Source organism: Coffea arabica, chromosome 3e (genome assembly GCF_036785885.1).
Source record: "Coffea arabica cultivar ET-39 chromosome 3e, Coffea Arabica ET-39 HiFi, whole genome shotgun sequence".
Lineage (NCBI taxonomy): Eukaryota > Viridiplantae > Streptophyta > Magnoliopsida > Gentianales > Rubiaceae > Coffea > Coffea arabica.
The window spans coordinates 12,869,970-12,897,496 of NC_092315.1; the positions used below are offsets into that span (position 1 = coordinate 12,869,970).

At 35.8% G+C, this 27,527-nt stretch overlaps 1 protein-coding gene and 1 long non-coding RNA gene across 2 annotated transcripts; one reads left to right on the forward strand and one right to left on the reverse strand.

Annotated features, from left to right (window-relative positions):
* Window positions 1–263: 263 nt before the first annotated feature.
* LOC140038391 (uncharacterized) lies at window positions 264–3,719 on the reverse strand. Its single transcript, XM_072083731.1, has 3 exons — window positions 3,454–3,719; window positions 1,327–1,523; window positions 264–460 (listed from the first exon to the last, which is right to left on the reverse strand). Exons 1-3 carry the CDS (start codon window positions 3,717–3,719, stop codon window positions 264–266), a joined length of 660 nt encoding a protein of 219 aa, XP_071939832.1.
* Window positions 3,720–4,186: 467 nt separating this feature from the next.
* Window positions 4,187–7,641, forward strand: LOC113736493 (uncharacterized). The gene is made up of 3 exons (XR_003459725.2): window positions 4,187–4,502; window positions 6,459–6,526; window positions 7,375–7,641. It is a non-coding gene; the product is annotated as an uncharacterized lncRNA (long non-coding RNA).
* The last annotated feature ends 19,886 nt before the right edge of the window (window positions 7,642–27,527 follow it).

Below are 27,527 nucleotides of genomic sequence, written 5' to 3' on the forward strand. Positions count from 1 at the left end.
TTGTCTCAAAAAATGTGTACTCATTATTTCTTACTAAACGAGCCTCTGAAAAATAAATTTTGCTAACAAAACGTTTTAAAAACATAAGGGAGACATTGTTCCATACAAATGAACTTGAAATGGTTGAAATAAATTATTCGGAGAAAATGGGTGAATAAATAATTAAATAAGCCAGTCAAATAAGATAAAATTAAGAAAATTTTTGGGTCCTCACACTCTGACTCCGATAGGTGATTCCATTTCACCAAATACTGAATAACCGACTACAAATTCCGCATAGTAGCTCTCCTCTTGAGGACTTTCTCAGGTTTTAGCTTACACTGATCAGCTGTATCTAGTGCTGGCAGGGTAGCTTCAATAGCTTGTGTGTTCCCAATCTTCTTCTTCAATAGGGAAACATGAAACACAGGATGGATTCGAGCTCGTTCAGGTAGTAGTAACTTGTAGGCCACTGCTCCCACTTTGGCAACAATTTAGAAAGGCCCATAATACTTTGCAGTGAGCTTCAAACTCCTTCGAATGGCTACTGTTTGTTGCCTATAAAGCTGCAATTTGAGAAACACCCAGTCTCCCACCTATAGAGTTCTTTCTGTCCTATGCCTGTCTGTAAAAAACTTCATGCGCTTCTGAGCCTTGGTGATACGAACGGCACCAACTTTGTGATGCAACCCGTACAGAAAGGCCTGGATCTAGAAAGTGGAGACTCACATTGAAGACGATGAATGCAGTGGATCACCTAAATCCGTTGATCACGTGGTCAACAAACCTCGGTATTTGTAGAAGACGCCACAATCTAGCGCGGTCCTAGATTGATAAGTCAATTGAATACCTAAGATATAAATCTAAGGTATTCAAGGCGCTTCAATGAAGCTTTGAGAGAACTCTCAATGTAATTTTATTAATCATCAAAAACTGAATGTAAACAATGACTTAAGGCTATTTGTAGTAGTGACTAAGACCCAACAAAGCTTGGAAAACATGAAGGAAATTCGGCCAGCCCTTGGGCTTCTCTTTGGGCTGACACTAGCGACACAACATACGTACCGTAAGGTCCGGGGGCGTTGCCCCTGAGCCCCCACCGGGGCGTGTCGCCCCCTGGACCCCCGACTCGTTGACCGGTCAGCGAGACCCCCGAACTAGCTCAGCGTAGGGACTAACTCGTTAACTAACTAAAAGAGCTATTGGACCTACGGTCCACATGGCCTAGATCTCTTTATTACACCCTACTAAACTAATAATGGGCTATGGACCCCCTTAGCCGAATCTTGGACTTCTAATCTTCAGTGACGGCCGAGACTAGGACAACGAGCCTAGTTTCGTTGAGACCCTCGATGGCCTTTGACTCTCCACTTGACTCTCGGGCCGCACGAACCAATGTTTGTAGTGTCTCATTCAATCTCTTCACGCGAGCTCGTGTCATAGGCCCCAATGGTACCTTCACTTGCTCCACTTGGATAGCTCTCTCGACCTCCTCATCACTTGGCCAAGTTCTCTTTGATGAGAGATAGAGCTTGGAGTCTATCCTACAACATGATAGCTACAGTAGGTATGACACTGTCATGGAAAGGCCCTAGAGGAATGTGGTTTGGCTTGTATCCGTACAGTGCTTCAAATGTAGAGCTGTAAACGAACCGAAACGAACCGAGTATCTCATGTTTGAGCTCTGTTCGTTAAGTGATTCGAACTCCGTTCGTATTCGTTCGTTAAGTTTCGAACTCTAAACCTGTGTTCGTGTTTGGCTGGTTAAGTAAAGTTCGTATTCGTGTTCGTGTTCGTGTTCGACTCGTTTAACATAAACGAGCCGTTCGCGAACACGTTCGAAAAGTTCGAATCCAGATTATTCTAGGCCTTAAATATGCCACACAAATCATTAATCATCCTAAAAAATAATTAAAATACTAAATGACTAAATTCCATTATTCATTAACTGCATAACCAACATTAACATAAAAACAACAAATAAAACAAAGTAATTTGTCCTTCAAATATAAAAATTCAGCCATAAGACAAGTACAAATTTGCTCCACTTCACAATTTGACTATAACTACATCCACTTCATCTATCCATTTGAATCCATCAGCCACGGCAAAGAAAATGAAGTGACTGGACCAAATTCATTGTAGTTGAAAAGAGCTAGGTGGACCAAGGCATTCGAATTTTTTTCCCCAAGACTCTGCAAAGAATAGAGTAATAATCAACTATAAAAGTTTTCAATCAGTTTTAAAAATATCAATCAAAAGGAACTAGACATCATACATGCATATAGAGGAATTAAGAATGACAAACATTGAAAATTTCCACCACCGCTACAGGTATTTCATTTTTTTTTCTATCTTTTCCACCCTTGTTCATCATCATCATCATTTCCCATACCATGAAAAATTCGGTCAAACAAAACCAGAAATCTTAGACTTAGAATTATGTCCCTAACCCCTCAATCCATTGTTCACATCAAACTTAATCCATCCAGTGGTTTACTTGTCATATAATTTTACTTTCTCTGCATCAAGTTTCCATTCTGAGATCTCTAGCTATTGATTTAGCAGCTTGAAGCTCACAAGCACGGAAATGGAAGGAAAAAAAATGCTTTGCTGCTTGCTGCTACTGCCTTGATGTCTTAAATCATCATGCGCCAGTTTTGACAGATTAATGAATGTGTCTTGATGAAAGTAAAAAAAGGAAATGATATGCACAAGAAATATTACATTATTCCAAGATTTCAAGTATTAGATGCCAAAAGACGAAACTACAGCTGAAGACATCACGTGAGGGACAATTTGGCTAGCGTTAGTGCTAAAACTTTGACCCTTCAAGCTTGCAATCAAATTTGATCTAATGAATTCAAAAAATTCCAGATTGAGAAACATAAATCATAGATCTGTGAAAAATCATACCGAATCAAAGGAGGGAGGCACGCGATCTCCGAAGTCAGCCAGCCACCAAAGATGTTGATTGGGGCAACTGAAACTCCGGTCTCTCTCTTATCAGTTTGGAAGTTGGAACAACAGTGGTCTCTCTCTCTTATCAGTCTAGAACAGCAGCGGAGCTTATCAGTTTGGACTATGGACGGTAGAAAGTCTAGAACTTTGGACAGCAGCGGAGCTTTCAGTTTGGACTTTCAGCAGCGGCCAACGGGGAATGAAAACAAAAGTAAGGCTGGAAAGGGAAGGGGAAAGTTTTAGAATTTCTTATGAGTAATCCTAAAATTTGTCAAATGACAATTATGTCCTTGTTCGCGAACGTTCGTTAAAATTAGCGAACATGTTCGTGTTCGCTCGATTATTAAACGAACACAAAAATTCGTTCGTGTTCGGTTCGTTTAAGGCTTTCGAACGAGCCTTTAACGAACACGAACGAGCCGAAACGAACCGAACTAACGAACAGCTCGGTTCGTTTAACAGCTCTATTCAAATGGAGAGACTTGCAAGCTGGTATGAAAATTAGTATTGTACCAGAGTTCAGCTGTTGGTAACCAGCTGCTCCAGTGTGTGGGATGTTCACTGCACATGCTTCTGAGGTAGTTCTCCAAGCATTGGTTCACCCTCTCACTTTGCCCATCAGATTGATGGTGATAAGAAGAACTATAATGTAGGCTTATTCCCAACTTATTGAACAGTTCTTGCCAGAATCTGCTGATGAAAATCTTATCTCTATCAGAAATAATGGACTCTAGTAAGCCATGCAACTTGTAAACATTGTCAAGGATGTGAGGACTCATATTTTAATTATTGCAAAATATTCTTAAATTGGTCATTTAAAAGTATTTTTGCATGTGAGTTACTCAAGTTTTCCCAAATTGCATGAATTTCTTGAAAATGAGTCTAAACAATTGGTTCTTTAAACAATTATTATTTTAATGACCAAATTTATTCGAGTTGAATTGTTTATGGTGATTTTGATTGTTATATATACTTGAATTATCATATTTTAAAGTTTTAGAGTCGAATAAGTTGAAGTTTCAAAGTTCGAGCGAGAATTCCTTAAGTTCGACTCTTGTGCGCCTGCGTGCCGAAATGGCCCCGACAGGCGCATTAATCTGTTTAATTGGAGATTTAAGAATTTGATATTAGACTACTAAGAATGACTATTAATGCACTAGAGGAATTACCTCGGAGGTTTAGTATACAAAAGTAGCAAACGAGCACGAAAAGTGGTCGCGCAAAACCCTATTCGGGCCTAGCGAGGTTTGACCTTGAAAACTTAGCCTTTAAGCTTCCTTTTCTCCCCAAAAACACACTTAAAAAATTCTGAAACAATCTCTCTCATCTTTCTCTCTCTAAATTCGGCCCTCACAAGTAAAAAAATAAAGGAAGAAGAGCTCTCCAATTTTTCTGCTCAAACCTTGCACCTAATCCATCAAAGTTCCTCATCAACTTGTGGGTTTTCATCCTAGCTAAGTGGAGGAGCTGATTTTGTGGCTTTGAGGGTGGATTGGGTGGTTGATGGTGGTGAAATTTGGGAAGGAAAATTCTGATTTTGTTAGGTTTCATAGCTCCAAGAGGTAACACACAAAATCCTTGCTTTCTTGGTTCATTTGTAGCTCTGAAGAATTGTTGTTATTAGTTGAATTTGGTTGGTTGATGTGGGTTTTATGAACTCCCACCATTGTTGTTTGAGGGCTGTTAAGATGTTAATGTGTGTGTGAGTGTGATTTTGATGAGTTATAATGGTAGAAACTAGAAGAGGAAGAGAAAAGAGGGAAATTGAGAGAAAGGAGGACTACTGACCGAAATTCTTGACCTTGTTATTCTGTTTTTCTGCCCATATTTTCGTGCCTTTTTTTCAGTCCATTTGAGTGCTGATATGTTGAGCTTTAAGTGTACAAAATTTCAGCCAAAAACCCTTTGATTTGGTACACCAAAATTGCACGCAAAGTTTGGTCACAACCCTGGAAAATTTCTGACTTACTGCCCGACTTCTTGTTTGCTGCTGCCCTGTAATTTCGAAAATTTTCTGGTGCTAATTGAGCTTCCAAATTGATGTAGATATGTTGTGCTGTGTGTATTGTGGTTGTCTACCAAAAATCAACCCAAATGGTTGGTTAAATTTTGAGTTACAAGTAAAGAAGCAAACTGGAACAAGCTCCAGAATTTTCTGACCAGCAACATTTGTGTAGATATAACATTTTGTTCGTTGATCAAAATCGAGTGCTACTTGTGGAATTTGAAACTAGACTCTTATAGCTTTAAAATGGTACTAAGCTCATTTTCTAGTTCATCCCGAGTGATCCGTGGTGAGTCTTGAAAGTTTGCTAATTGACAGCCACTGTTCACCCGAGGACAGTCCAGAAATTGCAACTTGTTGCTGATTTTTGAACCACTTGGGTTTGGATATTGAAAACAATTTCTTCTGTATAAATGTAACCTTGTGAATCTAGTTTTCAATGCCACCAACCATTCCTGATTTGAGTAAATATAGAGCCAGATATGGCCTTTTTGCTGAAGTGTGTCAGAATTGAAAATTCTGGAAAACAAAGCTCATCAGTCCTTAAGCTTGTGCGAACTTCAAACTTTTATTTCTTGAGCTAGGAACGTCGGAATAAAGTTCCGTTCATTTTTTTTTGAAAACTGGAATGGAACACATATCAAATTTCAAAGGCTGGTTTTGATTCTATGATTTTTGACAAAAATCCAAGGTTATTGGAAAAGTGGGGACTGTTTTGCCCTATCTTCTATGAACAGAAATTTCACTTGAAAAATTAACTTGCTTTTGATTTGACTTTTGGATAACAGTCTTCTACAAAGTTGTTATGTTTCGCATGAAGTGTCCGACGGTGTAAAATTTTACATTTTTGGACTTTCTGAACTTCCAGACCGATTTTTCAAAGTTTCACGCGTAAAAGTGAAATTTTCCGATTTGAACCTGCTTGCTCTTTTAAGAGCTTAGGTCACTCTTTTGAGACTCTTGGGATATTCCAAACTTATTTTTATGGTGAAAACGTGCTCACTTATAATTTGGAACTTTATTTTGAATGTCGGTTTCGATAAACCGAAATACTTGAAAATTTGGCCTTGAGCATTTTAACTAGAGAAATCCTTGAGAAATTTCACTAAATTTCCTATTTGAAAGTTAGAACTTTAACTTCCATATTTATTATGGAAAAAGTGATTGTTTGGAAACTTTGACTTCGTAAGTTTAGAAAACATGATTTTTCACTTATATTCAAGCACTTGGGCTATTATTGAAAATTTTCTAGTACGAACACATTTTTCTCCTTTCTCGATTTCCGTGCCAAATTAAGCATTTTACTCTTCTTTTGAAATTGATAGTCCTTGCCACGATTTAACTCAGAAATGGGACTTTTAAATTCCTTTTGGTTATTATTCCAATGATTAAGTGAAAACTTCCTATTTCGATTTGTTTGAGCTTGAGGCTCTTGAGTGTGTGTATCTAAAAGATTTTCTTTTATTCGCCTTGATTGAGCATCTAGGTAATTCGTGATTGTGATTAATCTCAGGTGATCCAGAGGACACCGAGAAGCTCTTTTAATTTCTTGCTTTTGCTCTTGCTTTGCTCCGGATTACGGTGAGGGATTCCGAACTGTTTTGCACAAAAAAAATTGCTTCTCGAGCTTTTATAACCACTGTTTGTATAATTGCATATATATATACGTGATGTGACTTGATAAGTGCTCCTTACATGGCTAAGTGGTCAAATACTTGATGAATCTTGTTCACTTGAATGATAAATACTTATTCCTAGGTAAGTGTGTACTTTATCGCACTCGACCTAACTGTTACTGTATCACTTAACTGTTCAATATTTCGTTGTTTATATGTTATTTGTGTATGCTGTAGGCCATGTGTACTTTATCACATCGGCTGAACAAGGCCTTTCCCCCCTTCGTTATCACCTATTCGAGCCAGAAGTGGACTCGGTCGGATAGGTTGATAACCCTGGGCACTGTATTTTGGTATACTCGAGTATTACCGCTGGAGGGATAAGGTGATGGCCAGTCAATCGAAGGAGTTACCGATGGGAGTTATAAGGACGGGAAGTGGACCGAGTACTGTATCCGTTTGTGTTTGCTTTACTATTAATATTGTAATTGCTCTCCTAGTTGACATTTCTCGGGTAAGACTCCTCATGAGCATTAATCTCTGAGACGAAGCAATCCTTGTAATGTTCTTCTAGTCGGACGAGCCACTATTTGTTAGACTAAAATTCATGACAATATATTTATATGGTCATTCATTCCAAATGTACGTTAGTGATTTTAAATGATTTATGAGTTGTACTCATAGTAAAGTTACCAGCAAAAGCACTACTTCTACATGTGTTTTCAAAGTAGCACTTACGCACTAGTTTATAAATACTTGATTTTCCCTTTTGAAACCTCATTGAGCTTCAGCTCACCCCCAAAAACATTTTAGTTCTATGCAGGACTCGAGAAGGATAGTTACTCAAGCACAAGGATTTGGAGTACCGTGGATTATCCTTTATTTGGGTTGTGATTGATTTTCATTGTGGAATGTAATGGTTATTTTGAAAGATTTGTGAACTTTATGGTATGATGTACTTGTGGTTGAAGTGAATGTAAATCTCATGATATTTTGGGGATTATACTTTTGTAAGAATGATTTGAATTGCAAACATAAGGATTGTACTTAAGTTATTATTATGAAAATTTAGATGAAGTATTGGACTTGTACTTTGATATGTTGGACTGGTGGATATAACATACTCCGTTTGAGTTTTTAAAAACCATCGATTATATTCATGCTTGAGTTTTGTAGTGAGTCCCGACGAGAGTTGGGCAGGCGGCTCGCCGAACCCTTTGGTTCGCCTTAGGGGGAGGTGAGGCTGTCACAGGTGGTATCAGAGTTTAGGCTCTAGATCTTTGTAGTGTATCTTAAACTTTAAGTATAGGATGCCGGACTGTGGAGTTTGATTGTCTAGTAAGTGGAATGTGATCTTAGTACTTGATGATTGATTGAGTAATATGTGAAGCTGCTGTAATAGTTAAAGTCGGCATGTAGTGATGTGTTAGCTGAAATAATTGTATTTATGGAACGATGTGTATGCAACCCCTATGTAATGAGTGTATTCTCGATAAAAGTAGTAGATCTAGTACCTGATATTTTGAGTGTATTCTCCTTATGTCTTCACAGATTTTCTTAGCATGGCGTTTTAGTCATAGCATTATTACGATTTCTCTCTAGATAGATTGTGGTATGAGGAGAATTTCGAGAACGAAATTTCTTTAAGGGGGAGAGAGTGTGAGGACCCGGAAATTTTCTTTATTTCATAATACGTTATTTTATTTTCTCGCATGCATTTTCGTCACTATACCCTATTATATTGATTTGTCCGAGATTTTTATAAGTAAATATAGTTTTTAAATCATTTTTCTAATATAAGTTAGATCATGAGAAATAAAGAGTGTATATTGGACGTGGGATCCGCTAGTGGCGTTAAGTGCGACAAATTCGGCCAATTAGATTAAGTTTTGTATACCAGAATTAAATTATTAGGTGTTAAGAGGTAATTAGAGATTACCTAGATGGATTAGTATTGGAGAGACAAGAGGATAAGTTTAAGCTTAAAAGGTGACAAGTGTCACCATCCTATTTAATCTTGGATTTTGACCATTTAACTTTACCTTTACCATATATCAAAATTGACCCAAAAATCATTCTTATTTCAAGCGTCTTTGGCCGGCTCTCTCTAGGAAGAAAAGAAAAGAAACCTTCAACTCTTTTGCTGATAATCTTGCTCAATCTCCCAATCCAACCGATTAAACTTGAATTCCTCCATAAAAACCCTTAGTTTAGTAGTAGTGAGGTTGGTTGTGAAGTGGTTTGGAAGAAAATGGTGCTAAGTTGGGTCTTTTCTTGGGTTGGCAAGGTAAGTAACTAAGGAACCTTTCCTTTGATTCTAATAATGTCTAATTAGTGGCTTTTGTGGCTAAATATGTTGATTTGTAGTAGGTCTGATGGTTGGAAGTGGAGTTTTGATGGATTTTTTATTTATTTTTGATTTTTCTGTTTTTATATAGTAATTATTGCTTAGTCATGGATTGATGGTTTGTTATAGTGTAAAATGAAGTTGGTATATGTTGGATATGATTGGTTGCGGAAAATTTCTGGTTTGGTGCGGAAATTCTAGTTTAGGGTTTCAATTTTCCCTGTTCTGTCCGATTTTATTTGAGTATGTTAGAGGCCGAATCAGGTTTAGGTTAAAACATAAAAGTTGTAAGAAATGATGTTTTATAGCTTCCTGTAAAATTTCAGCTCGATCGGAGCACCGTAGCATATAAAATGACCGTAATACCCTTGACTGCCCATAAGCCCTATTTTCGCGGACAGTTTTCTGTCTTCGTGGGGATTTCAATTTTTGCCTCTGAAAATGCATGATTTAGCTTTGTAGGTCTTCATAAGAAATGTAGGTATATGTTTTGGATTCGAAACGCCATAAGATACACCTCAATCGGACTTCAGTAGCCTGAGTTATTGTCGTTTAATCATAGTGCGGTTAACTAGTCTGATTGTGAGATGCTGGTTCTGTAATTTGGAATTTTGACCTGTATACACTATGAACTAGACTAAGTGGTCTTCATCAAAGTTGTAGGCCTTTATTTTCTCTTCGAAACGGTATACATTACACCCCAATCCGATAAGCGTGGCTTCGGTTGTGTCTGTTCCGCTAAGAGATGTCAAATCTGCTATTTAGCTTTTGTCCTTAAAACTTGATTTCGAGTTGCATTCCTAGACTTGTTTTGTATTTGAATGAACTTAAGCCTAGTTGAAGGGCTATTGTATTGAGATTTCTTATGTGTTGAATTGGACTGATTTGAGGAAAAACAATGAAGCCATAAATGGCTGGAATATAGCAAAATACAAAGGGCATGCTGCCCAAAATTTTAGGGCTAAGCGATTCCTTCAATTGAGTTGATCTTAGTAAAAATGAAGGGTTTTGAGGGTTGTTTGTAACCCTAGGACCAACTGTTATCTTTTTATTCAAAAGTCATAGTTTGATTCTTCTGTACTAGTACTGAACTTGAAAAGGCATACGACATATAGTCGGGGCTCATTTATGCATTTCATTTACTGGGTTTGTGGATGTACGAACTATAATTGTTTTATCTTAATTATTTTAGAGTTTCTTGGCGATTAAAGCCACTTTGGGTAAAAACCTTTTGAAGTATCTGTACTGGAACCGGTGAGTGTACCACTCCCCTGAATTGTTGTTTAATCAGTTCATCTATACTTGAAATGTGTGACATGCATAACTATGAACTCTGTTATTCTGAATAAGATGAGGGTGTACTTTATCACACTCGTTCTCTTGCCTGTACTGCATGAGTTGGAATCTATTACTTGTATTTGTTATGTACTTGAACTCGTTACTTGCGCCTGTTATGAGATCGTTTGGAAGTGTGTCCAACGATCTTCCTGTTAATTTGAGCTCAACCTCATGGGGAGTTAATTAAGTCGAGTCAGCAAGGGTTTGGTCGAGGTAATTGACAACTCATGGGTGCCTGTTCCTGGGGAATCTTTGGGTATTGAGACTCTTGATTCCGGTATACTCGAGTATTATCATTTCTGTTCCTGTTCTTGTTTGGCGTTCGGGCCCGATAAGGGGTATGGTTGGTGGACAGGATTTGGCGTTAAAATGGTGTTCTACTGGACTGGTTCCTTTATTTGAATGTTGACAGAGGGTCAACTAGGTTGGATCAAATATTGCAACGGGGATTGGGCTCTTGAGAGCCCTCTGTATCCTTTAAATTGTGGTGTTCATTCATTTCTTGTATTTGATGTGTATATGTGCTCTAAAAGTGATTTCTCATGATTTCTACTATTTATACTTTTGGTACCTCATTGAACTTTTAGCTCACCCCGTCCCGTTATCTTTGTTTTCCTTATAGGAAACCATCTTTTGGAACTTTGATGTTTTTGAATACTGAGTTGGGCTAGTTAGAAATTCTTTTGCTCTTTTGGGTATAGCTTCTCGACAATTTGGAAACCCTAAATGTATCTTTAAAAAAAAAATTTCTTTTGGTGTGTAAACTTACTAATATGTATATTGTACAGTGTTTCCTTATCGTTATATGTCTGTGGGAACGTTGTCCTAAAGATTGATTGTATCTTATAGTTCGGTTCAATTGGGTTCTGAATGTTATTTCCTCGAAGTTCTTCTGAGCGTTTGGTAGGGTTTCCGTTCGTTCCAGATCTGAGTCCCGGCGAGAGTTGGGCAGGCGGTCCGCCGAATCTTTTGGTTCACCTTAGGGGGAGGTGGGGCTGTCACAGTGTGAGCCTTATAAAGTGACTGAATTTGGTTAGACGATCCACCACCACCAAAATAGTTTCAAAGCCTTGAGATAAGGGAAGCTGTTCAATGAAATCCATGTAGATGTGTGACCAGGCCTGCTGAGGTACTGGGATAGGTTGCAGTAGTCCAGGCTATGGAACATTTTCATGCTTATTGCGCTGGCAAATGTCACACGACCGTACAAATTGAATGACATCTCTTTTAATCCCAGGCCAGTGAAATAGAGCTTGTATTCTCTGTAAGCACCTTCTCTGACCAGAGTGTCCTCCCACTGCTGAGTCATGTAATGCTTTGATCAGGTTGTTCCTGATATTGTTGGCAGATCCCACGTATAGTTTTTCTTTGAATTTTAGCAACCCCTGGTCCAAGTGATAATCTGAATCAGCATTGGAGTCTATGAGCAGCTGAGCTATTTTCTGCTGAGCTCCTGGATCACCATTATAACTCTCAACTAGTTCTTGCATCCAAGCTGGTTGTACTGTGGAAATGGCACACATGTGGTATGCTGAGATATGGTTGGCTTTGGTCTCCCCTACTTTCCTTCTAGATAGAGCGTTAGCTACCCCATTGTCTGAACCTTTCTTGTACTGTATTTCATAATCTAATCCTAGTAACTTGGTGAGCCACTTATGCTGTAAGGGATGTGTAAGCCTCTGCTCCAGTAGATGCTTGAGAGCCCGATGATCAGTCTTAATGACAAAATGATGGCCAACCAAATAATGCTTCCATTTGGTGACTGCTAGCACCAGGGCATAAAGTTCCTTTTCATACACAGATAGCCCCAAGTTCTGAGGAAATAAAGCCTTGCTGAGGAATGCTATAGGATGTCCTTGCTGCATCAGAACTGCTCCAATGCCTACACCACAGGCATCAGTTTCTATTACAAAGGGAAGCTCAAAGTAGGGAAGCTCCAATGCCTTCTTGAGGTCTTCAAAAGCTATCTGAGCTTTATGGTCCCATACAAAGCCTTCTTTCTTCAGTAGCTGTGTCAAGGGCTTGCAGATCACTCCATACCCCTTGATGAATCTTCTGTAATACCCAGTCAATCCTAGGAAATCTCTCAATTCTTTGACTGTGCTAGGGGTAGGCCAGGTCCTGATGCAGTCAACCTTGGTTGAGTCCATACTCACCCCAGCATCAGAAATCACACGTCCCAAATACTCTATGGATGTCTGAGCAAATGAACATTTAGACTTCTTGCAGTAAAGTTGATTATTAGTCAAGACCTTAAGAACAGCTTGCAAATGTTGTACATGTAACTCTAGAGTGGGGCCATAAACCAGGATGTGATAAAAAAAAACTAGCACAAACTTCCTCAAAAATGGCTGAAATATCCTGTTCATCAGGGACTGAAACGTGGTTGGTGCATTAGTCAGCCCAAATGGCATCACCAGGAATTCAAAATGTCCATGATGTGTTTGGAAAGCAGTCTTGTGAGTGTCTACTGCCTTAACTCTCAATTGGTGGTAGCCAGCTCTGAGGTCCACTTTAGACATATATTTGGTGCCAAGCAATTCATCCAGTAACTCATCAATATTAGGAATGAGAAATGTTTCCTTAATAGTTAGGTCATTCAGCTTTCTGTAGTCTATGCATAGCCTTCAAGAATTGTCTTTCTTCTTAACTAACAATACAGGTGAAGCAAAAGGACTTGTACTATGTATAATGATCCCATTGATGAGCATTTCAGCAACTTGTTTCTCAATTTCAACTTTATGGGAATGAGGGTACCTGTATGGTTTGAGTTTAAAGGGTTCAGCCCCTGACTTGAGGTTAATCTGATGATCCAGCTCTCTTTCTGGAGGTAGACCTGTTGGGGTAGCAAACACCTTGGAGTACTGTTGCAGGACCCTCTCTATTGGTTCTGGAATGTCTCCCATCTGATCCCCTTTGAGTTCCATATGCAATGATGCACCTTCCCTGCGCTTCTTCTTCTGAATGATCTGAGATCCTTCCCTCTCACTAGCTCCATTGCAGGTTGATTAATGAAGCCTTGGAGATGGAGTAGCTCTCCCCTGCTGCTAAGGGCAATGCTGAGGGTATGAAAATCAAAGATAATAGGACTGAATTGGCACATCCAGTCTACACCAAGGATGATATCTCATCCTCCCAATTCCATTACCTTCGGGTCAAATTGGAACTGATAATCTTGTATGAGCCATGCCACCTTAGGACAGATAGCTCCACTAGTGATGTCTGTCCCATCTGCCAAGGTTACGATGAAAGGATTCATAGCTTGATGAGGCAAGTGCAGTAGATTAGCTAGCCTATGGTGGATGAAGCTATCAGAGCTCTTGTGTCAACCAGGATCTTAACTAGTAAGCCCCCTATATTGCCCAACAACATAATCGACTTCCTCCTGATGGGACCTGACAATGCATTCAAGGACACCTTTGCAAGTTCACCTACTCTGCCTGTGTGTTCATCTTGCTCTCCCACTGCATCCTTAAAGACTGCTTTCTCCTCTTCAATACCTAGACAGTTTAGGTTACCAGGTTTACACTGATATCCCACTCCAAACCTCTCACCACACTTGTAACACAAATTATGCTTACGCTTGTACTGCAGTTCTTCAATTAAGATTCTCCCAACCTCTTTGTGTATGGACTCAGTCTTCCTGATGTTAGGGGCAATTGTAGGGAGTTTGTAAGAATTAGAATGATTCTGATTATTTGCCTGATTCTTATACATCCCAAATTTTGTTTCCAGTGCAATTTTGGCAGAAGGCTTGGACTGTCTAGACTAAATTTTTAGGGCGTATTCTTGTAATTCAACCACTTCAAATGCCTTTGGCAAGGACTAAGGTTTAAACATCTTAACCATGGGTTTGATCTCATCTCTTAGACCACTAATGAAGCTGGAGATGAAATAGGACTCATGTAGTCTGGGATTTCTGATCAGCATTAGTGTTTTTAATTCTTCAAATTTTTCCTCATATTCCTCCACTGTTCCTTTTTGCTGCAATTTGTTGAACTCCTCTATTATGTCAAGGGAGCCTTTTCCAGAAAATCTCTCACACAATAGTTCGCTAAACTCTTTCCATGACAACTCAGGTCTAGCAAGTTTCACTCCCTAGAACCAATTATCAGATTTTCCTTCCAAGAACATCTCAACTAAGTCTATCTTCTGCTTCGCAAGTATATGGCAATTCAGGAAGTACTTCTGGCACTTTCTCAACCACTCCCTAAGGTTACCTGAAGAGAACACAGGTAACTCCAGCCTTGGCAAATTAGGCAAATGCATTCTTCCTCTGGACTCCTGCTAGTGGTTTGGCAGTTCATTTGGGGATAGCAGCTTCAAATGTGCTGGAGGAGTTGGCAGGAGTGGTTCTGGTGCCCCACCGTCACCGTTCAGAAGTCCTTTCTCCTTCATCATTACCTTCAGCAGCGGCGTTGAGCTTTTGCTCCATCTTGTTGAATTTCTGGTCCAAAGTCCCTACCACTGCCTCCAACCTTGAGCTATTATGTTTGAATTCATCATGAAGTTTCCGTTGTAACTCGTCATGGCCGGAGGCCTAAAATGCAGCCATGGTTTCTGCTAGTTCCTGCAACCTACTCTCTTGCCTCTTAAGTTGATCCTCCAACGATCTATACCTAGTGTTTTCAGCCATGGAAGTGTCACAGCAGTCAAGGATCGGCTGCTCTGATACCAAATGTTGGGCCCTAGGGATTTTCTGCTGGAATATTCACCGGAAATCAAAGAAAAAGAGAGAAACTAACCTGGAAGAATAGAGAGAAAGAAGGAGAGAAGAAGAGAGAGAAAATAACATAAGAGAGGAAAGAGAGAAGATTGTCCAAATTGGTAGTTTTACTCGACAACTTTCGGTTACACAGCCAGGGGTATATATGCAAATATTTCTAACTAACTACATTTAATGGCTAACGGTCCGCTTAAGTCCAATGACGAAGTTTTGCAACCATTAGTGCATTTGGCCAAAATGCACTTTCATGTGAATGAAACGACATTCTTCAAAATAATAGTTCCTGACAATTCTCCACATTTGCGTCACTTCCCTCCCTCTCCCTCTTCAGAACCCCTTCTCCTAGATACTTCCTCTATTCTCTCCTACCTTTTTCCTCACCTTCTTAACCCAATTTTCTCTACAACCTTTTCCCATTTCCCCAAATCCTACCTTCTCGTTACTTTACCTTACTCCCCAATTACCCTATCTCTTACCCAACTTTGTAGCCCGCTTGTCTCTTATCCTACTATTGTTTCCATCTATTTATAGTTGTAAATGGTCTATTTACTTGTCTCGTTCATCAATAAATGAATTGCGTATCTAATTTAATTGGAAGTGCAGGCCTAGTTGCAGGTTAGGGGCTCAAATCTCTGCACTTGTAGAAAAATTCAAAAGGTGTGCAGTAGTGCATTGTTTTGATCTAGAGGTGGGATCTTGTTCCTCTAACCACCCCATTAGCTACTTTTGGACTTTTACCTATTATAGGTTAGAGTAGAAGTAGAAGTAAGAGTTGCTAATTGACAAAAAAAGAGAATATAATTTAATTGAATTCAAACGGGTGACCCAATTAAATCCATTAATTTTAGTGGGTATTAAATTGACAGATTTGGATAACTTATTTTGACCTAATTAAATTAGACGTAAATCCAATCTCAATTATTAGTGGTAAATCTAATTCACTCCAATAATTACATTCTAATATTTACAAAATTTTATCATTTTTCCTCTTCTTTAATTTTTATTCTTTATTTTTAAATTTTATCCTACTTCCTTCCTTCCTTTCGTAAAAGTCTAATAAATTTCATGAGTGTTAGTTGATTTTTTGTAGTAATACCTAAATTATTTTGAGATTCTTGTAGAGTGGCAAAATTTGAAACTCACTATGATCACCATTTGAGGTTCCTCTCTGCAAATTTTTATTTTTTTTCTCTTTCTTGGGGTAAAAATTGATTTACTAACTTGATATGCTGCTATTTCTTTATTACAATAATATATTATTTTGTTTCTAAACAAAATGTGGAAGAAAAAAAATAAAATTTAGTAGTGGGCCATGAATAGATAATTGGATAACCCAAACGCATCTAAAACTATATTCATTGATGACTCATCTATTTTGAACCATTAACTAAGTAGGTATATATATAGGTTAATCCAATAATAACTTGTCCAATATAAAAAAATATATATATAACTTGTCCAAACTCACATGAATCATCCAATTTGGTAGCTCTTCCCCAAGCTCAATCCCTCCTAACCCTATAGTCCTATAGTTCCACTCCTTTCACTATTTAGAATTTGTTACCTCACTTTTTAAATGTTTTTGGGCACATAAAATGGTAGAATTATCTTTCCACTCCTTTCACGACCTAGGGATTTGTTGCCTCATTTTTAATTAGTTTTTGTCAAATAAAAAGGTAGAATTGCAATCATCGAGAAAAAGTAAGAAGTCCAACATACAAAAATATGAAACTTAGAAAAAGCAAACCTATTAAAGTGCCCTAAGCTCATTGAATACAAAAAAATAATAATAAAGTTTAAGTCCACAAGAAATTTGATTTAGTGATTATAAGGTAAATCATTAAAAAATAGGAATAATCAAATATATCATTAGAAGACTTTGACAAATGATTATTCTACCTAGAAGGAAAGTGATAAAGATATAATTGGGTGAACGATTAAAAATAGGACTAATCACATTATCCTTGAGAATCTTGCTAGACAAATCAATCTTCTTTGATGAAGGAGTAAAAAAGGATAAAGTGATAGAAGTACTAGCATTCTCATCCATGCAGGTTATATCTTCAAGAAAATAATAAAAATTTATATGATAAGCAAAAGATAAAAAGTTCAAGAGAGTGTCAATGTAATACTAATTTATATTGAAATGTATTATTATAAACAAAGCATAGAAAAAATTGGATAAAGTATGTTACTTTGCATATGCTATATGCTTTGTTTTGTTATTTCTATAAAGAAAAATTACAAGCTACTTGTTAAGAACAAAAAAGAAAATAAAAAAATGCAAAAAAATTACCATGAGTGGATAAGATGAATCTTATTGTTTTATTATTATGGATAATTTCAAGTGTGTGTGTACATGGTAAATATTTGGTGTCAACCTGCGGTTTGACCCAACTCGACCCACTTTTAGTCGTATCATTAATAGGTTAACCCAATAATGGCCCACTTGAATTCAGGTCGTGTTAATACTTGTTAAGTCTGGGTCGTATTCAAGTTGTAATATCATGTCTTGCCAAAAATTGCCACTCCTGCCACCACCTTCCTACTTTTTACTATTCATTCCCAACTATCTTTACGTATCCCTGTAGCCCCCCAATACAAATCACCCTTACTCCAAATGCCACGATACCCCCTCTTTCCTTACTCTCCCTTCCATGTCATCGTTCATGACTCATTTTGCCACTTGCCTATTTTCAAATTATCCTTTCCAAACTAATTTTCATAATATCAATATGTCTTTAGTTTAAATTAAAAACTTTAAGTAGTTACAAAATTTCCTTTTCAATTTCTTTAGTCATTTCATGTTTCTTTTGTATGCTTGAACAAAATTTAATAATTTTAATAGTATGATTAAGGTCTGGTTATATATTTAGATCTAGGTTTGGCCCTAGATTTAGACCTATTTTTTATTTTTTGTGCATGATGACTCTAATAATTGAAGCATCCGATAAGCACATTTCATTTTTTATTGCGGGTATGATTTGTAAATTTTAGTTAGGATTTCCATACAAAAAGGTTGAAGTTTTTGTTCTTTTCTTTTTGTATTTGTTAGTGAATTTTGCTAATTTGCTGAATCATTCAATTTTTATGCTTTAGAATACTAGTTTTTCAGCCTTGACGCCATGTGTCGGTAGCTAAGACTCGTTATTTTGCTGTTATGTTTGTGTGTGTTTTTTTTCTTTGTTAGATATAGTACTCATGTGTGTGAGTATGAGTTTTTCCTAATTGCACAGATAAACATGACCTTGAAATCAGGTTATCTAACATTCTTAAGGTAGCATTAATCAGTAAGTAATGCCTAAAATTAGGTAGAACTAAAAGGTATGGTTTTCTAACATTCTTAATGTAGCATTAATCAGTAAGTAATGCCTAAAAGGTAGAACTAAAAGGCATAGCCTTGCTTATATTCACGTTACTTCTCTAAGATAAGCAATTTGACAATTTTCATTTTTTTTTGACAATTTCTGTTTGCTAGTACTTCGCATTTAACAGTTGATAGAAGAAAGACAATTATAAAATGGGTTTATCATTTTCTTTTGTTTGCTAGACTTGAATCAGCATTCAAACATATTTAAAAATATTTTCAAACCAACATAAAGTTGAATTAATCTTTTTTGTATATTCAATGGCTTTTTATTTTACATTAATAGGTCTGGGTAAAAATATTATGTTTCTTTTGTATGCTTGAACAAAATTTAACAATTTTAATAGTATGAGTAAGGTCTGGTTATATATTTAGATCTAGGTTTGGCCCTAGATTTAGACCTATTTTTTATTTTTTGTGCATGATGACTCTAATAATTGAAGCATCCGATAAGCACATTTCATTTTTTATTGCGGGTATGATTTGTAAATTTTAGTTAGGATTTCCATACAAAAAGGTTGAAGTTTTTGTTCTTTTCTTTTTGTATTTGTTAGTGAATTTTGCTAATTTGCTGAATCATTCAATTTTTATGCTTTAGACTACTAGTTTTTCAGCCTTGACGCCATGTGTCGGTAGCTGAGACTCGTTATTTTGCTGTTATGTTTGTGTGTGTTTTTTTTCTTTGTTAGATATAGTACTCATGGGTGTGAGTATGTGTTTTTCCTAATTGCACAGATAAACATGACCTTGAAATCAGGTTATCTAACATTCTTAAGGTAGCATTAATCAGTAAGTAATGCCTAAAATTAGGTAGAACTAAAAGGTATGGTTATCTAACATTCTTAATGTAGCATTAATCAGTAAGTAATGCCTAAAAGGTAGAACTAAAAGGCATAGCCTTGCTTATATTCACGTTACTTCTCTAAGATAAGCAATTTAACAATTTCCATTTTTTTTTTGACAATTTCTGTTTGCTAGTACTTCGCATTTAACAGTTGATAGAAGAAAGACAATTATAAAATGGGTTTATCATTTTCTTTTGTTTGCTAGACTTGAATCAGCATTCAAACATATTTAAAAATATTTTCAAACCAACATAAAGTTGAATTAATCTTTTTTGTATATTCAATGGCTTTTTATTTTACATTAATAGGTCTGGGTAAAAATATTATGTTTCTTTTGTATGCTTGAACAAAATTTAACAATTTTAATAGTATGAGTAAGGTCTGGTTATATATTTAGATCTAGGTTTGGCCCTAGATTTAGACCTATTTTTTATTTTTTGTGCATGATGACTCTAATAATTGAAGCATCCGATAAGCACATTTCATTTTTTATTGCGGGTATGATTTGTAAATTTTAGTTAGGATTTCCATACAAAAAGGTTGAAGTTTTTGTTCTTTTCTTTTTGTATTTGTTAGTGAATTTTGCTAATTTGCTGAATCATTCAATTTTTATGCTTTAGAATACTAGTTTTTCAACCTTGATGCCATGTGTCGGTAGCTGAGACTCGTTATTTTGCTGTTATGTTTGTGTGTGTTTTTTTCTTTGTTAGATATAGTAGTCATGTGTGTGAGTATGTGTTTTTCCTAATTGCACAGATAAACATGACCTTGAAATCAGGTTATCTAACATTCTTAAGGTAGCATTAATCAGTAAGTAATGCCTAAAATTAGGTAGAACTGAAAGGTATGGTTATCTAACATTCTTAATGTAGCATTAATCAGTAAGTAATGCCTAAAAGGTAGAACTAAAAGGCATAGTCTTGCTTATAGTCACGTTACTTCTCTAAGATAAGCAATTTGACAATTTCCTTTTTTTTTTGACAATTTCTGTTTGCTAGTACTTCGCATTTAACAGTTGATAGAAGAAAGACAATTATAAAATGGGTTTATCATTTTATTTTGTTTGCTAGACTTGAATGAGCATTCAAACATATTTAAAAATATTTTCAAACCAACATAAAGTTGAATTAATCTTTTTTGTATATTCAATGGCTTTTTATTTTACATTAATAGGTCTGGATGCATGACACATAATTTTTATTCAACTCTAGCCCCATCATGACTTCGGTTTATATATATTACCATTTCTCCTAATCAAGATTTCATATTGGAACCTATTCTTTTTTGTTGCAATGCAAATGATTGTTTGATCAGTAGATTAAAAGTGTTCATGTATGGAGGGAGCAACAATAGTTTCTTTGGACAGGACATCATCTATTGAAAATAAGCCTCGAGCTCTCAATATTGACCAACATCAACTTGCAAGAGTAAATATACATATTTGTTATTTTTCTTTCTTTCTTCCCTTTTTTTGGTGGTCTATCTCTTTGTTTTTTTTTTGGGAGATTTTGATGATTTTGGTTATGATAATTTGTATAGGAGGTAGCACTTTATGTGGTGAGTATGAGGAGTATGGAAGAATCTCTTTGAATTTTCACTAAGATAATGACTTAGATATATAACAATATCTAACAATTTCTTGAGCTTAAAATTTTTCTTTTCTATTTTCTAGGTTCTTTGGATTTATAATTCTTACTTATTTGATGATTCTTTCTGTTACTTGGTTGATGAATTTTTTTTTTTTTTTGGCAATCTGTATCATAAGCTGCCTGGTTGTTTTTTGAGTTAGAATGGTTAGAGGGTACTTCCGTTTTGCCAAAAAATAAAAAGATATAAAGGGATCTCCATGTAAACATTGTTTTTGGCAAAAGGATAAACTTTCTTCATAAAAAAATATGCAATTTAAGAAGATTATAGTTTTTGAACATTTACAGTAGGCCCAACTTTTTTCTTCTGAGCATGAAAACATGATTTAATAAATACATATTTTCTAACCTTAAACACGAGTTTGTTACCCCATTTGTAGAATAGCTCCACTAGTTATTTCTTAGCATTTTATTCTAACCTATCCTTGAACACAAGTCGATTTGGAATTCACCATTTAAAGATTCCAACTATCTTGATTTTGAATACCACTTTTATTAAAAAAAAAAGTGGAAAATTTTTTTTGCTCTTTTATTCACCATTTTGCTCTTTTATATTTGTTAAGTGGAGAAAATGTAGAAAATTTTTTTGGTAGCTGGCAATAAGAGAAAGAATTATACATATGTGGGTGTGTGTGTATGTCTCTATATATATGGTTTAATAAAGATTAGACAATATACCTTAGCAGCTCTCATGAGATGATCTACTCTGTGGCTAATTAAAGACATCACAAAAAATATATAAATATGGGTAAAATACCAAAAAACTTCTTGTGGTTTGCTAAATATTTAATTTAAATCCCTTTAGTTTGAAAATCTACACTGTAATTCCCTGTGATTTCAACTAAATTGAAAATTGGATAGAAATAATTCAATCTAACGGTTATACGTGAAAAATCAATATTGTTTCTATATAAATGAACTCGCTATGATTTGACGAATATTCAATTTAACTCATCTAGTTTGAAAAACTACACTATACCTCTCTACGATTTCAACTAAATTGAAAATTGAATGGAAAGCATTTCACGTATAGTAGGAGTAATATAGACATTTCACATATAACCATTAGATTGGATGTTTTCTATTCAATTTTTAATTTAGTCAAAATCACAGGGAGTTATAGTGTAGGTTTATAAACTAGAGAAAGTTAAATTGAACATATATCAAATCATAGGGAGTTTTTTGGTATTTTACCCATATAAATATTGAAAAAGCAATCACAACAAACAATGGAAGGGAGGACAATTTTCAGAGAAGATAATTAATTAGTCTCCAAAATATAAGGGCTTTTAGGTCGATATATCTTGTTGCGACATCTGCAGAAGAGTAGAGCATAAACCCCTTAAGTTTTTGCTCCATGACTGAGCAACTAATTAAAAGTTCCAAGCCATAAGCTACCACTTGCAAACCCTTACAGCAAAACATCATCTGAAAAATTGGTCATCTTGTTAAATTTAACCACGAAAGAAAAATTGGTCATCTGAAACGTCATCTTGTTAATACTTTCCATGGAAACTTAATAAGCATTCTGCATATTTCATGACTTTTTAACCATCATTCTGAGATTAATCTACAATACATGATATACATCCAATCATTTAGTGCACGTACACAAAGAAAGCAATCAATTACCTGTACTTGAACCGTTTGGGTTTTACTAAATTTAACGTTCATTAGCTTACAAAGGAGATTGATCAAATCCAATCCTAATTAATTAAATTGGTCAATTTTCTTGTTGTAATCAAGCACATCACATATTGGTGTAGAAAACTCATGGGTCAGGATCCAACACATATTTATTTAACAGTTCAATATATTTTTGTAAATGCAGGCCATATATAACTCATAACTTACAACATGCCACATGCCAAAATGCATTCAATTAATAATTATGATTCCCAGTAATAATGAACTAAAGCATAGTGGCTTGCCAATAACTATTAAAGAGAAAAAAAAAAGAATCTCAAAAGTATAAATTCACAAAAACAGAAGAAGTATAAAACGCTCAGGTCAAGTATGAAAGAAGAGAATATAGTGTCTACTGGAACTTGAAACCTGAGCTCAATAGATTTCATGCTAAAATTAGGGATGGCAATTGGGGCGGGCACCGGCCTCACGGGGGGGTTAATGGGGTGGGGTTGGGGCTAGGTGGGGAGGGGGGGGAAGGAATTTTTCCCCCATTTCTATTATATCTATATATAATATTTAATTTAATTAGTTACAAACTTATAATAATGATTTTATTAGTTATATGTATTATATAATGGATATTATTATATGTAATAAAATTGATATTATCAATTATACTAATAATTATATATGTCTATTAATAAAATTATTAATTAGTTATACTAAATTTACTAATACATTTATACAAAATTCCTAATTACACGTAACACAATAACATTTTTTCTTTAAAAAAATACAATAATGACTTAGTAATTGTATTTGTGTCAAAAGGGAAAAGTTGACAACTTTAGTTGTATTTGTTTCATCATGTTGGATTGTATTCAAATAACTTTTGTTTGATTGTTTTTAGGGTTAATATCAGAAACCTCCCTTGAGGTTTCTTCTAATCACACCTAGCACCCCTCATGTTTTCGAAATCACACTTAGCACCCCTGTAATGACAACTTTGGTATCATTGTCAACCCCTCATTATTTTTGTTCCACATTTACCCTCCTTGTGAACTCTATTTATGTAGAGTTAATTTCGGAAACCTCCCTTGAGGTTTTCCTTAAATTATGTAAAACTATTCTGTAATTATGTAATATTTTTTGTACAAAGTGTAACTCTAATTGAACTATTTGTAAAACTTATCAACACAAATACAATTATTACATATTGGACCCATCTGTACACTAACAACTTATCACACTTCTATTGTAACGATGTACAAAAAGTTTATATAAAATTACAAAATGTTCAAAAAATGTTACATGATTTAGGGATGGTTGATCTAACAACTGCTTCTATCTCACTCCCTAATATTAAATAGCCATGGAGTTTCCAGTGATGTTGACTTTTGGCAATGGACATAGTGTTATTGCCAAAATTGCAATTCCTAAGTGAATAATAACATAATCTAAAAGTAGTTTAAAGATGATGGGAATTCATGAGTATATAGCATTAGCAAGCCATTTCTACTTGACAATAGGGTATCGCAATATTAATAACTTACAAACTCCATTCGACTAGGATGCACAAAAAGCTATTTATACTACCTCATTTTCACAAAAATGGAAGAGCAAGTTTATTTACAACTACAACCACATATTGAAACTATTGCTGCCATTATGAGAATCCATAGTCACATTTTTTTTAATCTCCGTTCAGATCAATGTAACATTTTTTAAACAATGTGTAACTCTATGTGAATTATTTATAAAACTTAATAACAGAAACGCAATCTATTATAAATATGTACAAGAAGTTTACATAAAATTACAAAATGTTCAAAACATGTTACACTGTTCAAGGACGATTTTATAGTGTTACCAAAGTTGGAGGGATGTGAGTTACATAAATAGAGTTCACAAGGAGGGTAAAAGTGGAACAAAAATAATAAAGGGTTGACAATGATACCAAAGTTATCATTCCAGGGGTGCTAAGTGTGATTTCGAAACATGAGGGGTGCTAGGTGTAATTAGAAGAAACCTCAAGGGAGGTTTCTGATATTAACCCTTGTTTTTATGAGTTTCAATTATGAAATTATAATGGATAATAACTTGATGTTGTGTTGATATTTTAGTACTTGATTATTTGCTAAAATTTGACTATAATAAAATTATCTAAGAAATTTTCATTAGCCTCGTAGGCGCCCCGCTGGGGAAGCGGGGCGGGGCAGGGGAGTTAGTAGGCAGTGAGACAGGGGTCTGCCCCGCCCCGTTGCCATCATAGCCGAAATTTGAGCCTGATTCTAAATAGATGGAGGTTAATCTAGACAAGGCTTAATTGAAGTGCTATTTTTCCACCATTACATTGCTGTTTGTTTATTAAATCTAAATGTAATAAATTCTATTCATTCAAATTAAAGAACCCCTATCGTTTCAGCATACTTTTTATCAGGCACAAAGCAAAATAAAAATGGAACAACTGCTTAGAGTAAAACAAACAAAATCTCAAGCAGCCAGAAAGATTTAATTGATAAGTAACATCAAAATAGGGAATATGGTTTGTATCCTGAATGACATCACCGATGATTTCCTATTGCTCAGGGGTTGTATCAATGCCTATTGGATTACGGGTATAGCACAACCATGAAGCTGCACAAATGATCCTTCCAGGGCTGCTTGGTAAAGTGGAGTAGAAATAGCATAGGACTGAAGTGTTTAGCAAGAAAAGGAAAGATATAAGCCAAATATATTGGATGCACTTTTTCTTTATCACTCGGAAACAAAAATGAGAAAGAACAGGGACCAAATGGTGGTTGTTAGAAGTCCACAAGTTTGGCGAAATGAGCTCTTTTGTATTTAAGGAAAAAGTGCAGCTAATCAATAAGGAGAAGGAAGCAAAAAGGTCTGAAACTTTATATATGCTAAGCGCTGTGATTCTGCCAACTATATCACAAGGATACAATGCAATAATCTGAACTGCTTTTTCAATCAACTTTTTACATTTTTTTTAAAGCTTAAAAGATCCAAAATCAGAAGCTAAAAAAGGCCTGCTTTTGGTATTCTGATTTTGAGCTTTTCTAGAATCAACTTTTCAAAATACGAATATCAAATTAGAACATGCCCAAGCCCAATCATTAGTATTCTTGAAAATTAAAAGCCTAAGACAGTTCCTAGAGGGAAAAGGACAGAAACCGGCAAACAATGAAGAATATGACGAACTCAGTCCTAAGGAAATGAAAAGCAAAGGAACTATAAGAAGAATACAAGCACTGAACAATGACCTCCAGAAATAGTGGCCTACTCGTTTAAAGCACTGGGATGGAAAATTGTTTTATTGGAAACAAAACCTACACATTCATCTTGATGGATGCTACAAACATACTTTTACGTGTTTCTGTTTCCTCCAGGATTATGGAAAGTAGCTTTTATGTTACAACTCAAGTAATCTCCAAGCAAAAGGGGCAATTAGGCGTTTAACTATAACCCATCTGCATCCACTACTACCTCTGCTGAACAGAAGCTTGCCCTCTGATTCAGAAAAAAATCCAATTGCTTGTCTAATGACAGATCAACAAATTTAACACCAATAGTTTATTATGAACCTCGCACACAAAATCTCATTACAAATGAACAGATTTAACAGTAGGTAATCTACAAGTGGCAAGAAAACAGCAGTGCAGCAGACAAAATAAGATCAAGGCAGAAGTAGAGTAAGGAGTTCACCTTACAAAAGCACCAGGCCTAAGGTTTCATGAATTCTTATTACAATCATAATTGAACAGAAACGAGTACCCTCAATTACTTATGTTAAATATAGATCTTAATTATGAACAGGAAAACATGAAGAGCTGAACAAGAAAATCACTTCACAAATCACCGAAACTAAGCGTTCATCAATATCTATCACAATCATAACTAACCACAAACCACTAAGCTCTTTAACTATATAACAAGAAAAATGCAGCCCTTAATTCTAAAAGAAATGCATCAACACCAAAACAAGCAAACCACGTGAATGCAACCTTCAATTATGACCAGCAAATTGATAAATACAAAACAAACCGCTGGCCTCAGAATTGAAGCAAGAAACAAAAGATTCAAACTCTGTCTGACGCTAATCAATCAACCGCCTGTGGTCTCACAATTGAAGAAAGGAGAAAAAGAATTCATGCCCTACCTGAACCTTATCAGTTATACTACCTGAATTTAATCAATGGTACATGTAAATTCATACATGGTAAGTAAACAGAAGCCACGTAAATCTTCAGCAGCTCTAACTGACGTAAATCTTTAGAAGCTGAAATTCGCAAATAGCTTAGAAGCTCAAACTCGCATAAAGCTTTCTCGCCTACCAATCTGCTGAGAAAGTCATCTTCAAAGCAGCATTTGGCCATGCGGCTCCCACACACTGCTTGACACATCGCCCACTCACCACTGATCTTAATTTGTGAAGCGGTCTTAATTTCCATGCAATAAACTTCCCGAGCGGAGTTAATTTGATTTTTTTTTGTTGGTAAGAGGAGTTATTTTAATTTGATGGTCCTAATTTGAATGTAATATATTTCGCACAATCGGACAGTTGACCACAAGCCAGCCTGATATCTATGAATTTTACTTGCAAAAGGAAGCACACACCTGAAGAAGGAAAGTAAACGCACACCAACTGCTCCAAAAAGTTTCTTGTCCAACTAACAATACCAAATGCGCTCAAAGTTGAAAATTACCGGATAACTGGTCCATTTTCACTGTAGCAACCGAACTCTCGCTTAGTATGGTAATGATTATTATTTCTATGGGGAATATGAACTTGGATAATTAGTTTATGTTGGTCAAAGATTGTTATTTAGTCAACTTCTCTATCCCACTTTTATTATAGAGCAAATTATCCGGTTGGCCATTAAACATTTGCAATCGTCGAGTTTTGGTCACTCAACTATTAAAAGTCTGGTTTTGGCCACTAAAGTGCATAAAAGCGAGACGCGATGCCATTCTGTTAGATTTAGCCGTTAACTTCATCGATGTGTCTGTCCGTGCGATTTCCAATACAAAAGGCAGGGACAATTTAGGACCTGAGAGTAGC

What these genes read in the sequence shown, in the direction of transcription:
- LOC140038391 (XM_072083731.1), bottom strand. Translation starts at nt 3,719, where the DNA reads ATGAGTCCTCACATCCTTGACAATGTTTACAAGTTGCATGGCTTACTA. An exon ending in TTACCAACAGCTGAACTCTG is followed by an intron (nt 1,524 to 3,453) that starts GTACAATACTAA and finishes ATCATGTTGTAG; the next exon opens with GATAGACTCCAAGCTCTATC. An exon ending in AGAGTCAAAGGCCATCGAGG is followed by an intron (nt 461 to 1,326) that starts GTCTCAACGAAA and finishes TTGTTGCCAAAG; the next exon opens with TGGGAGCAGTGGCCTACAAG.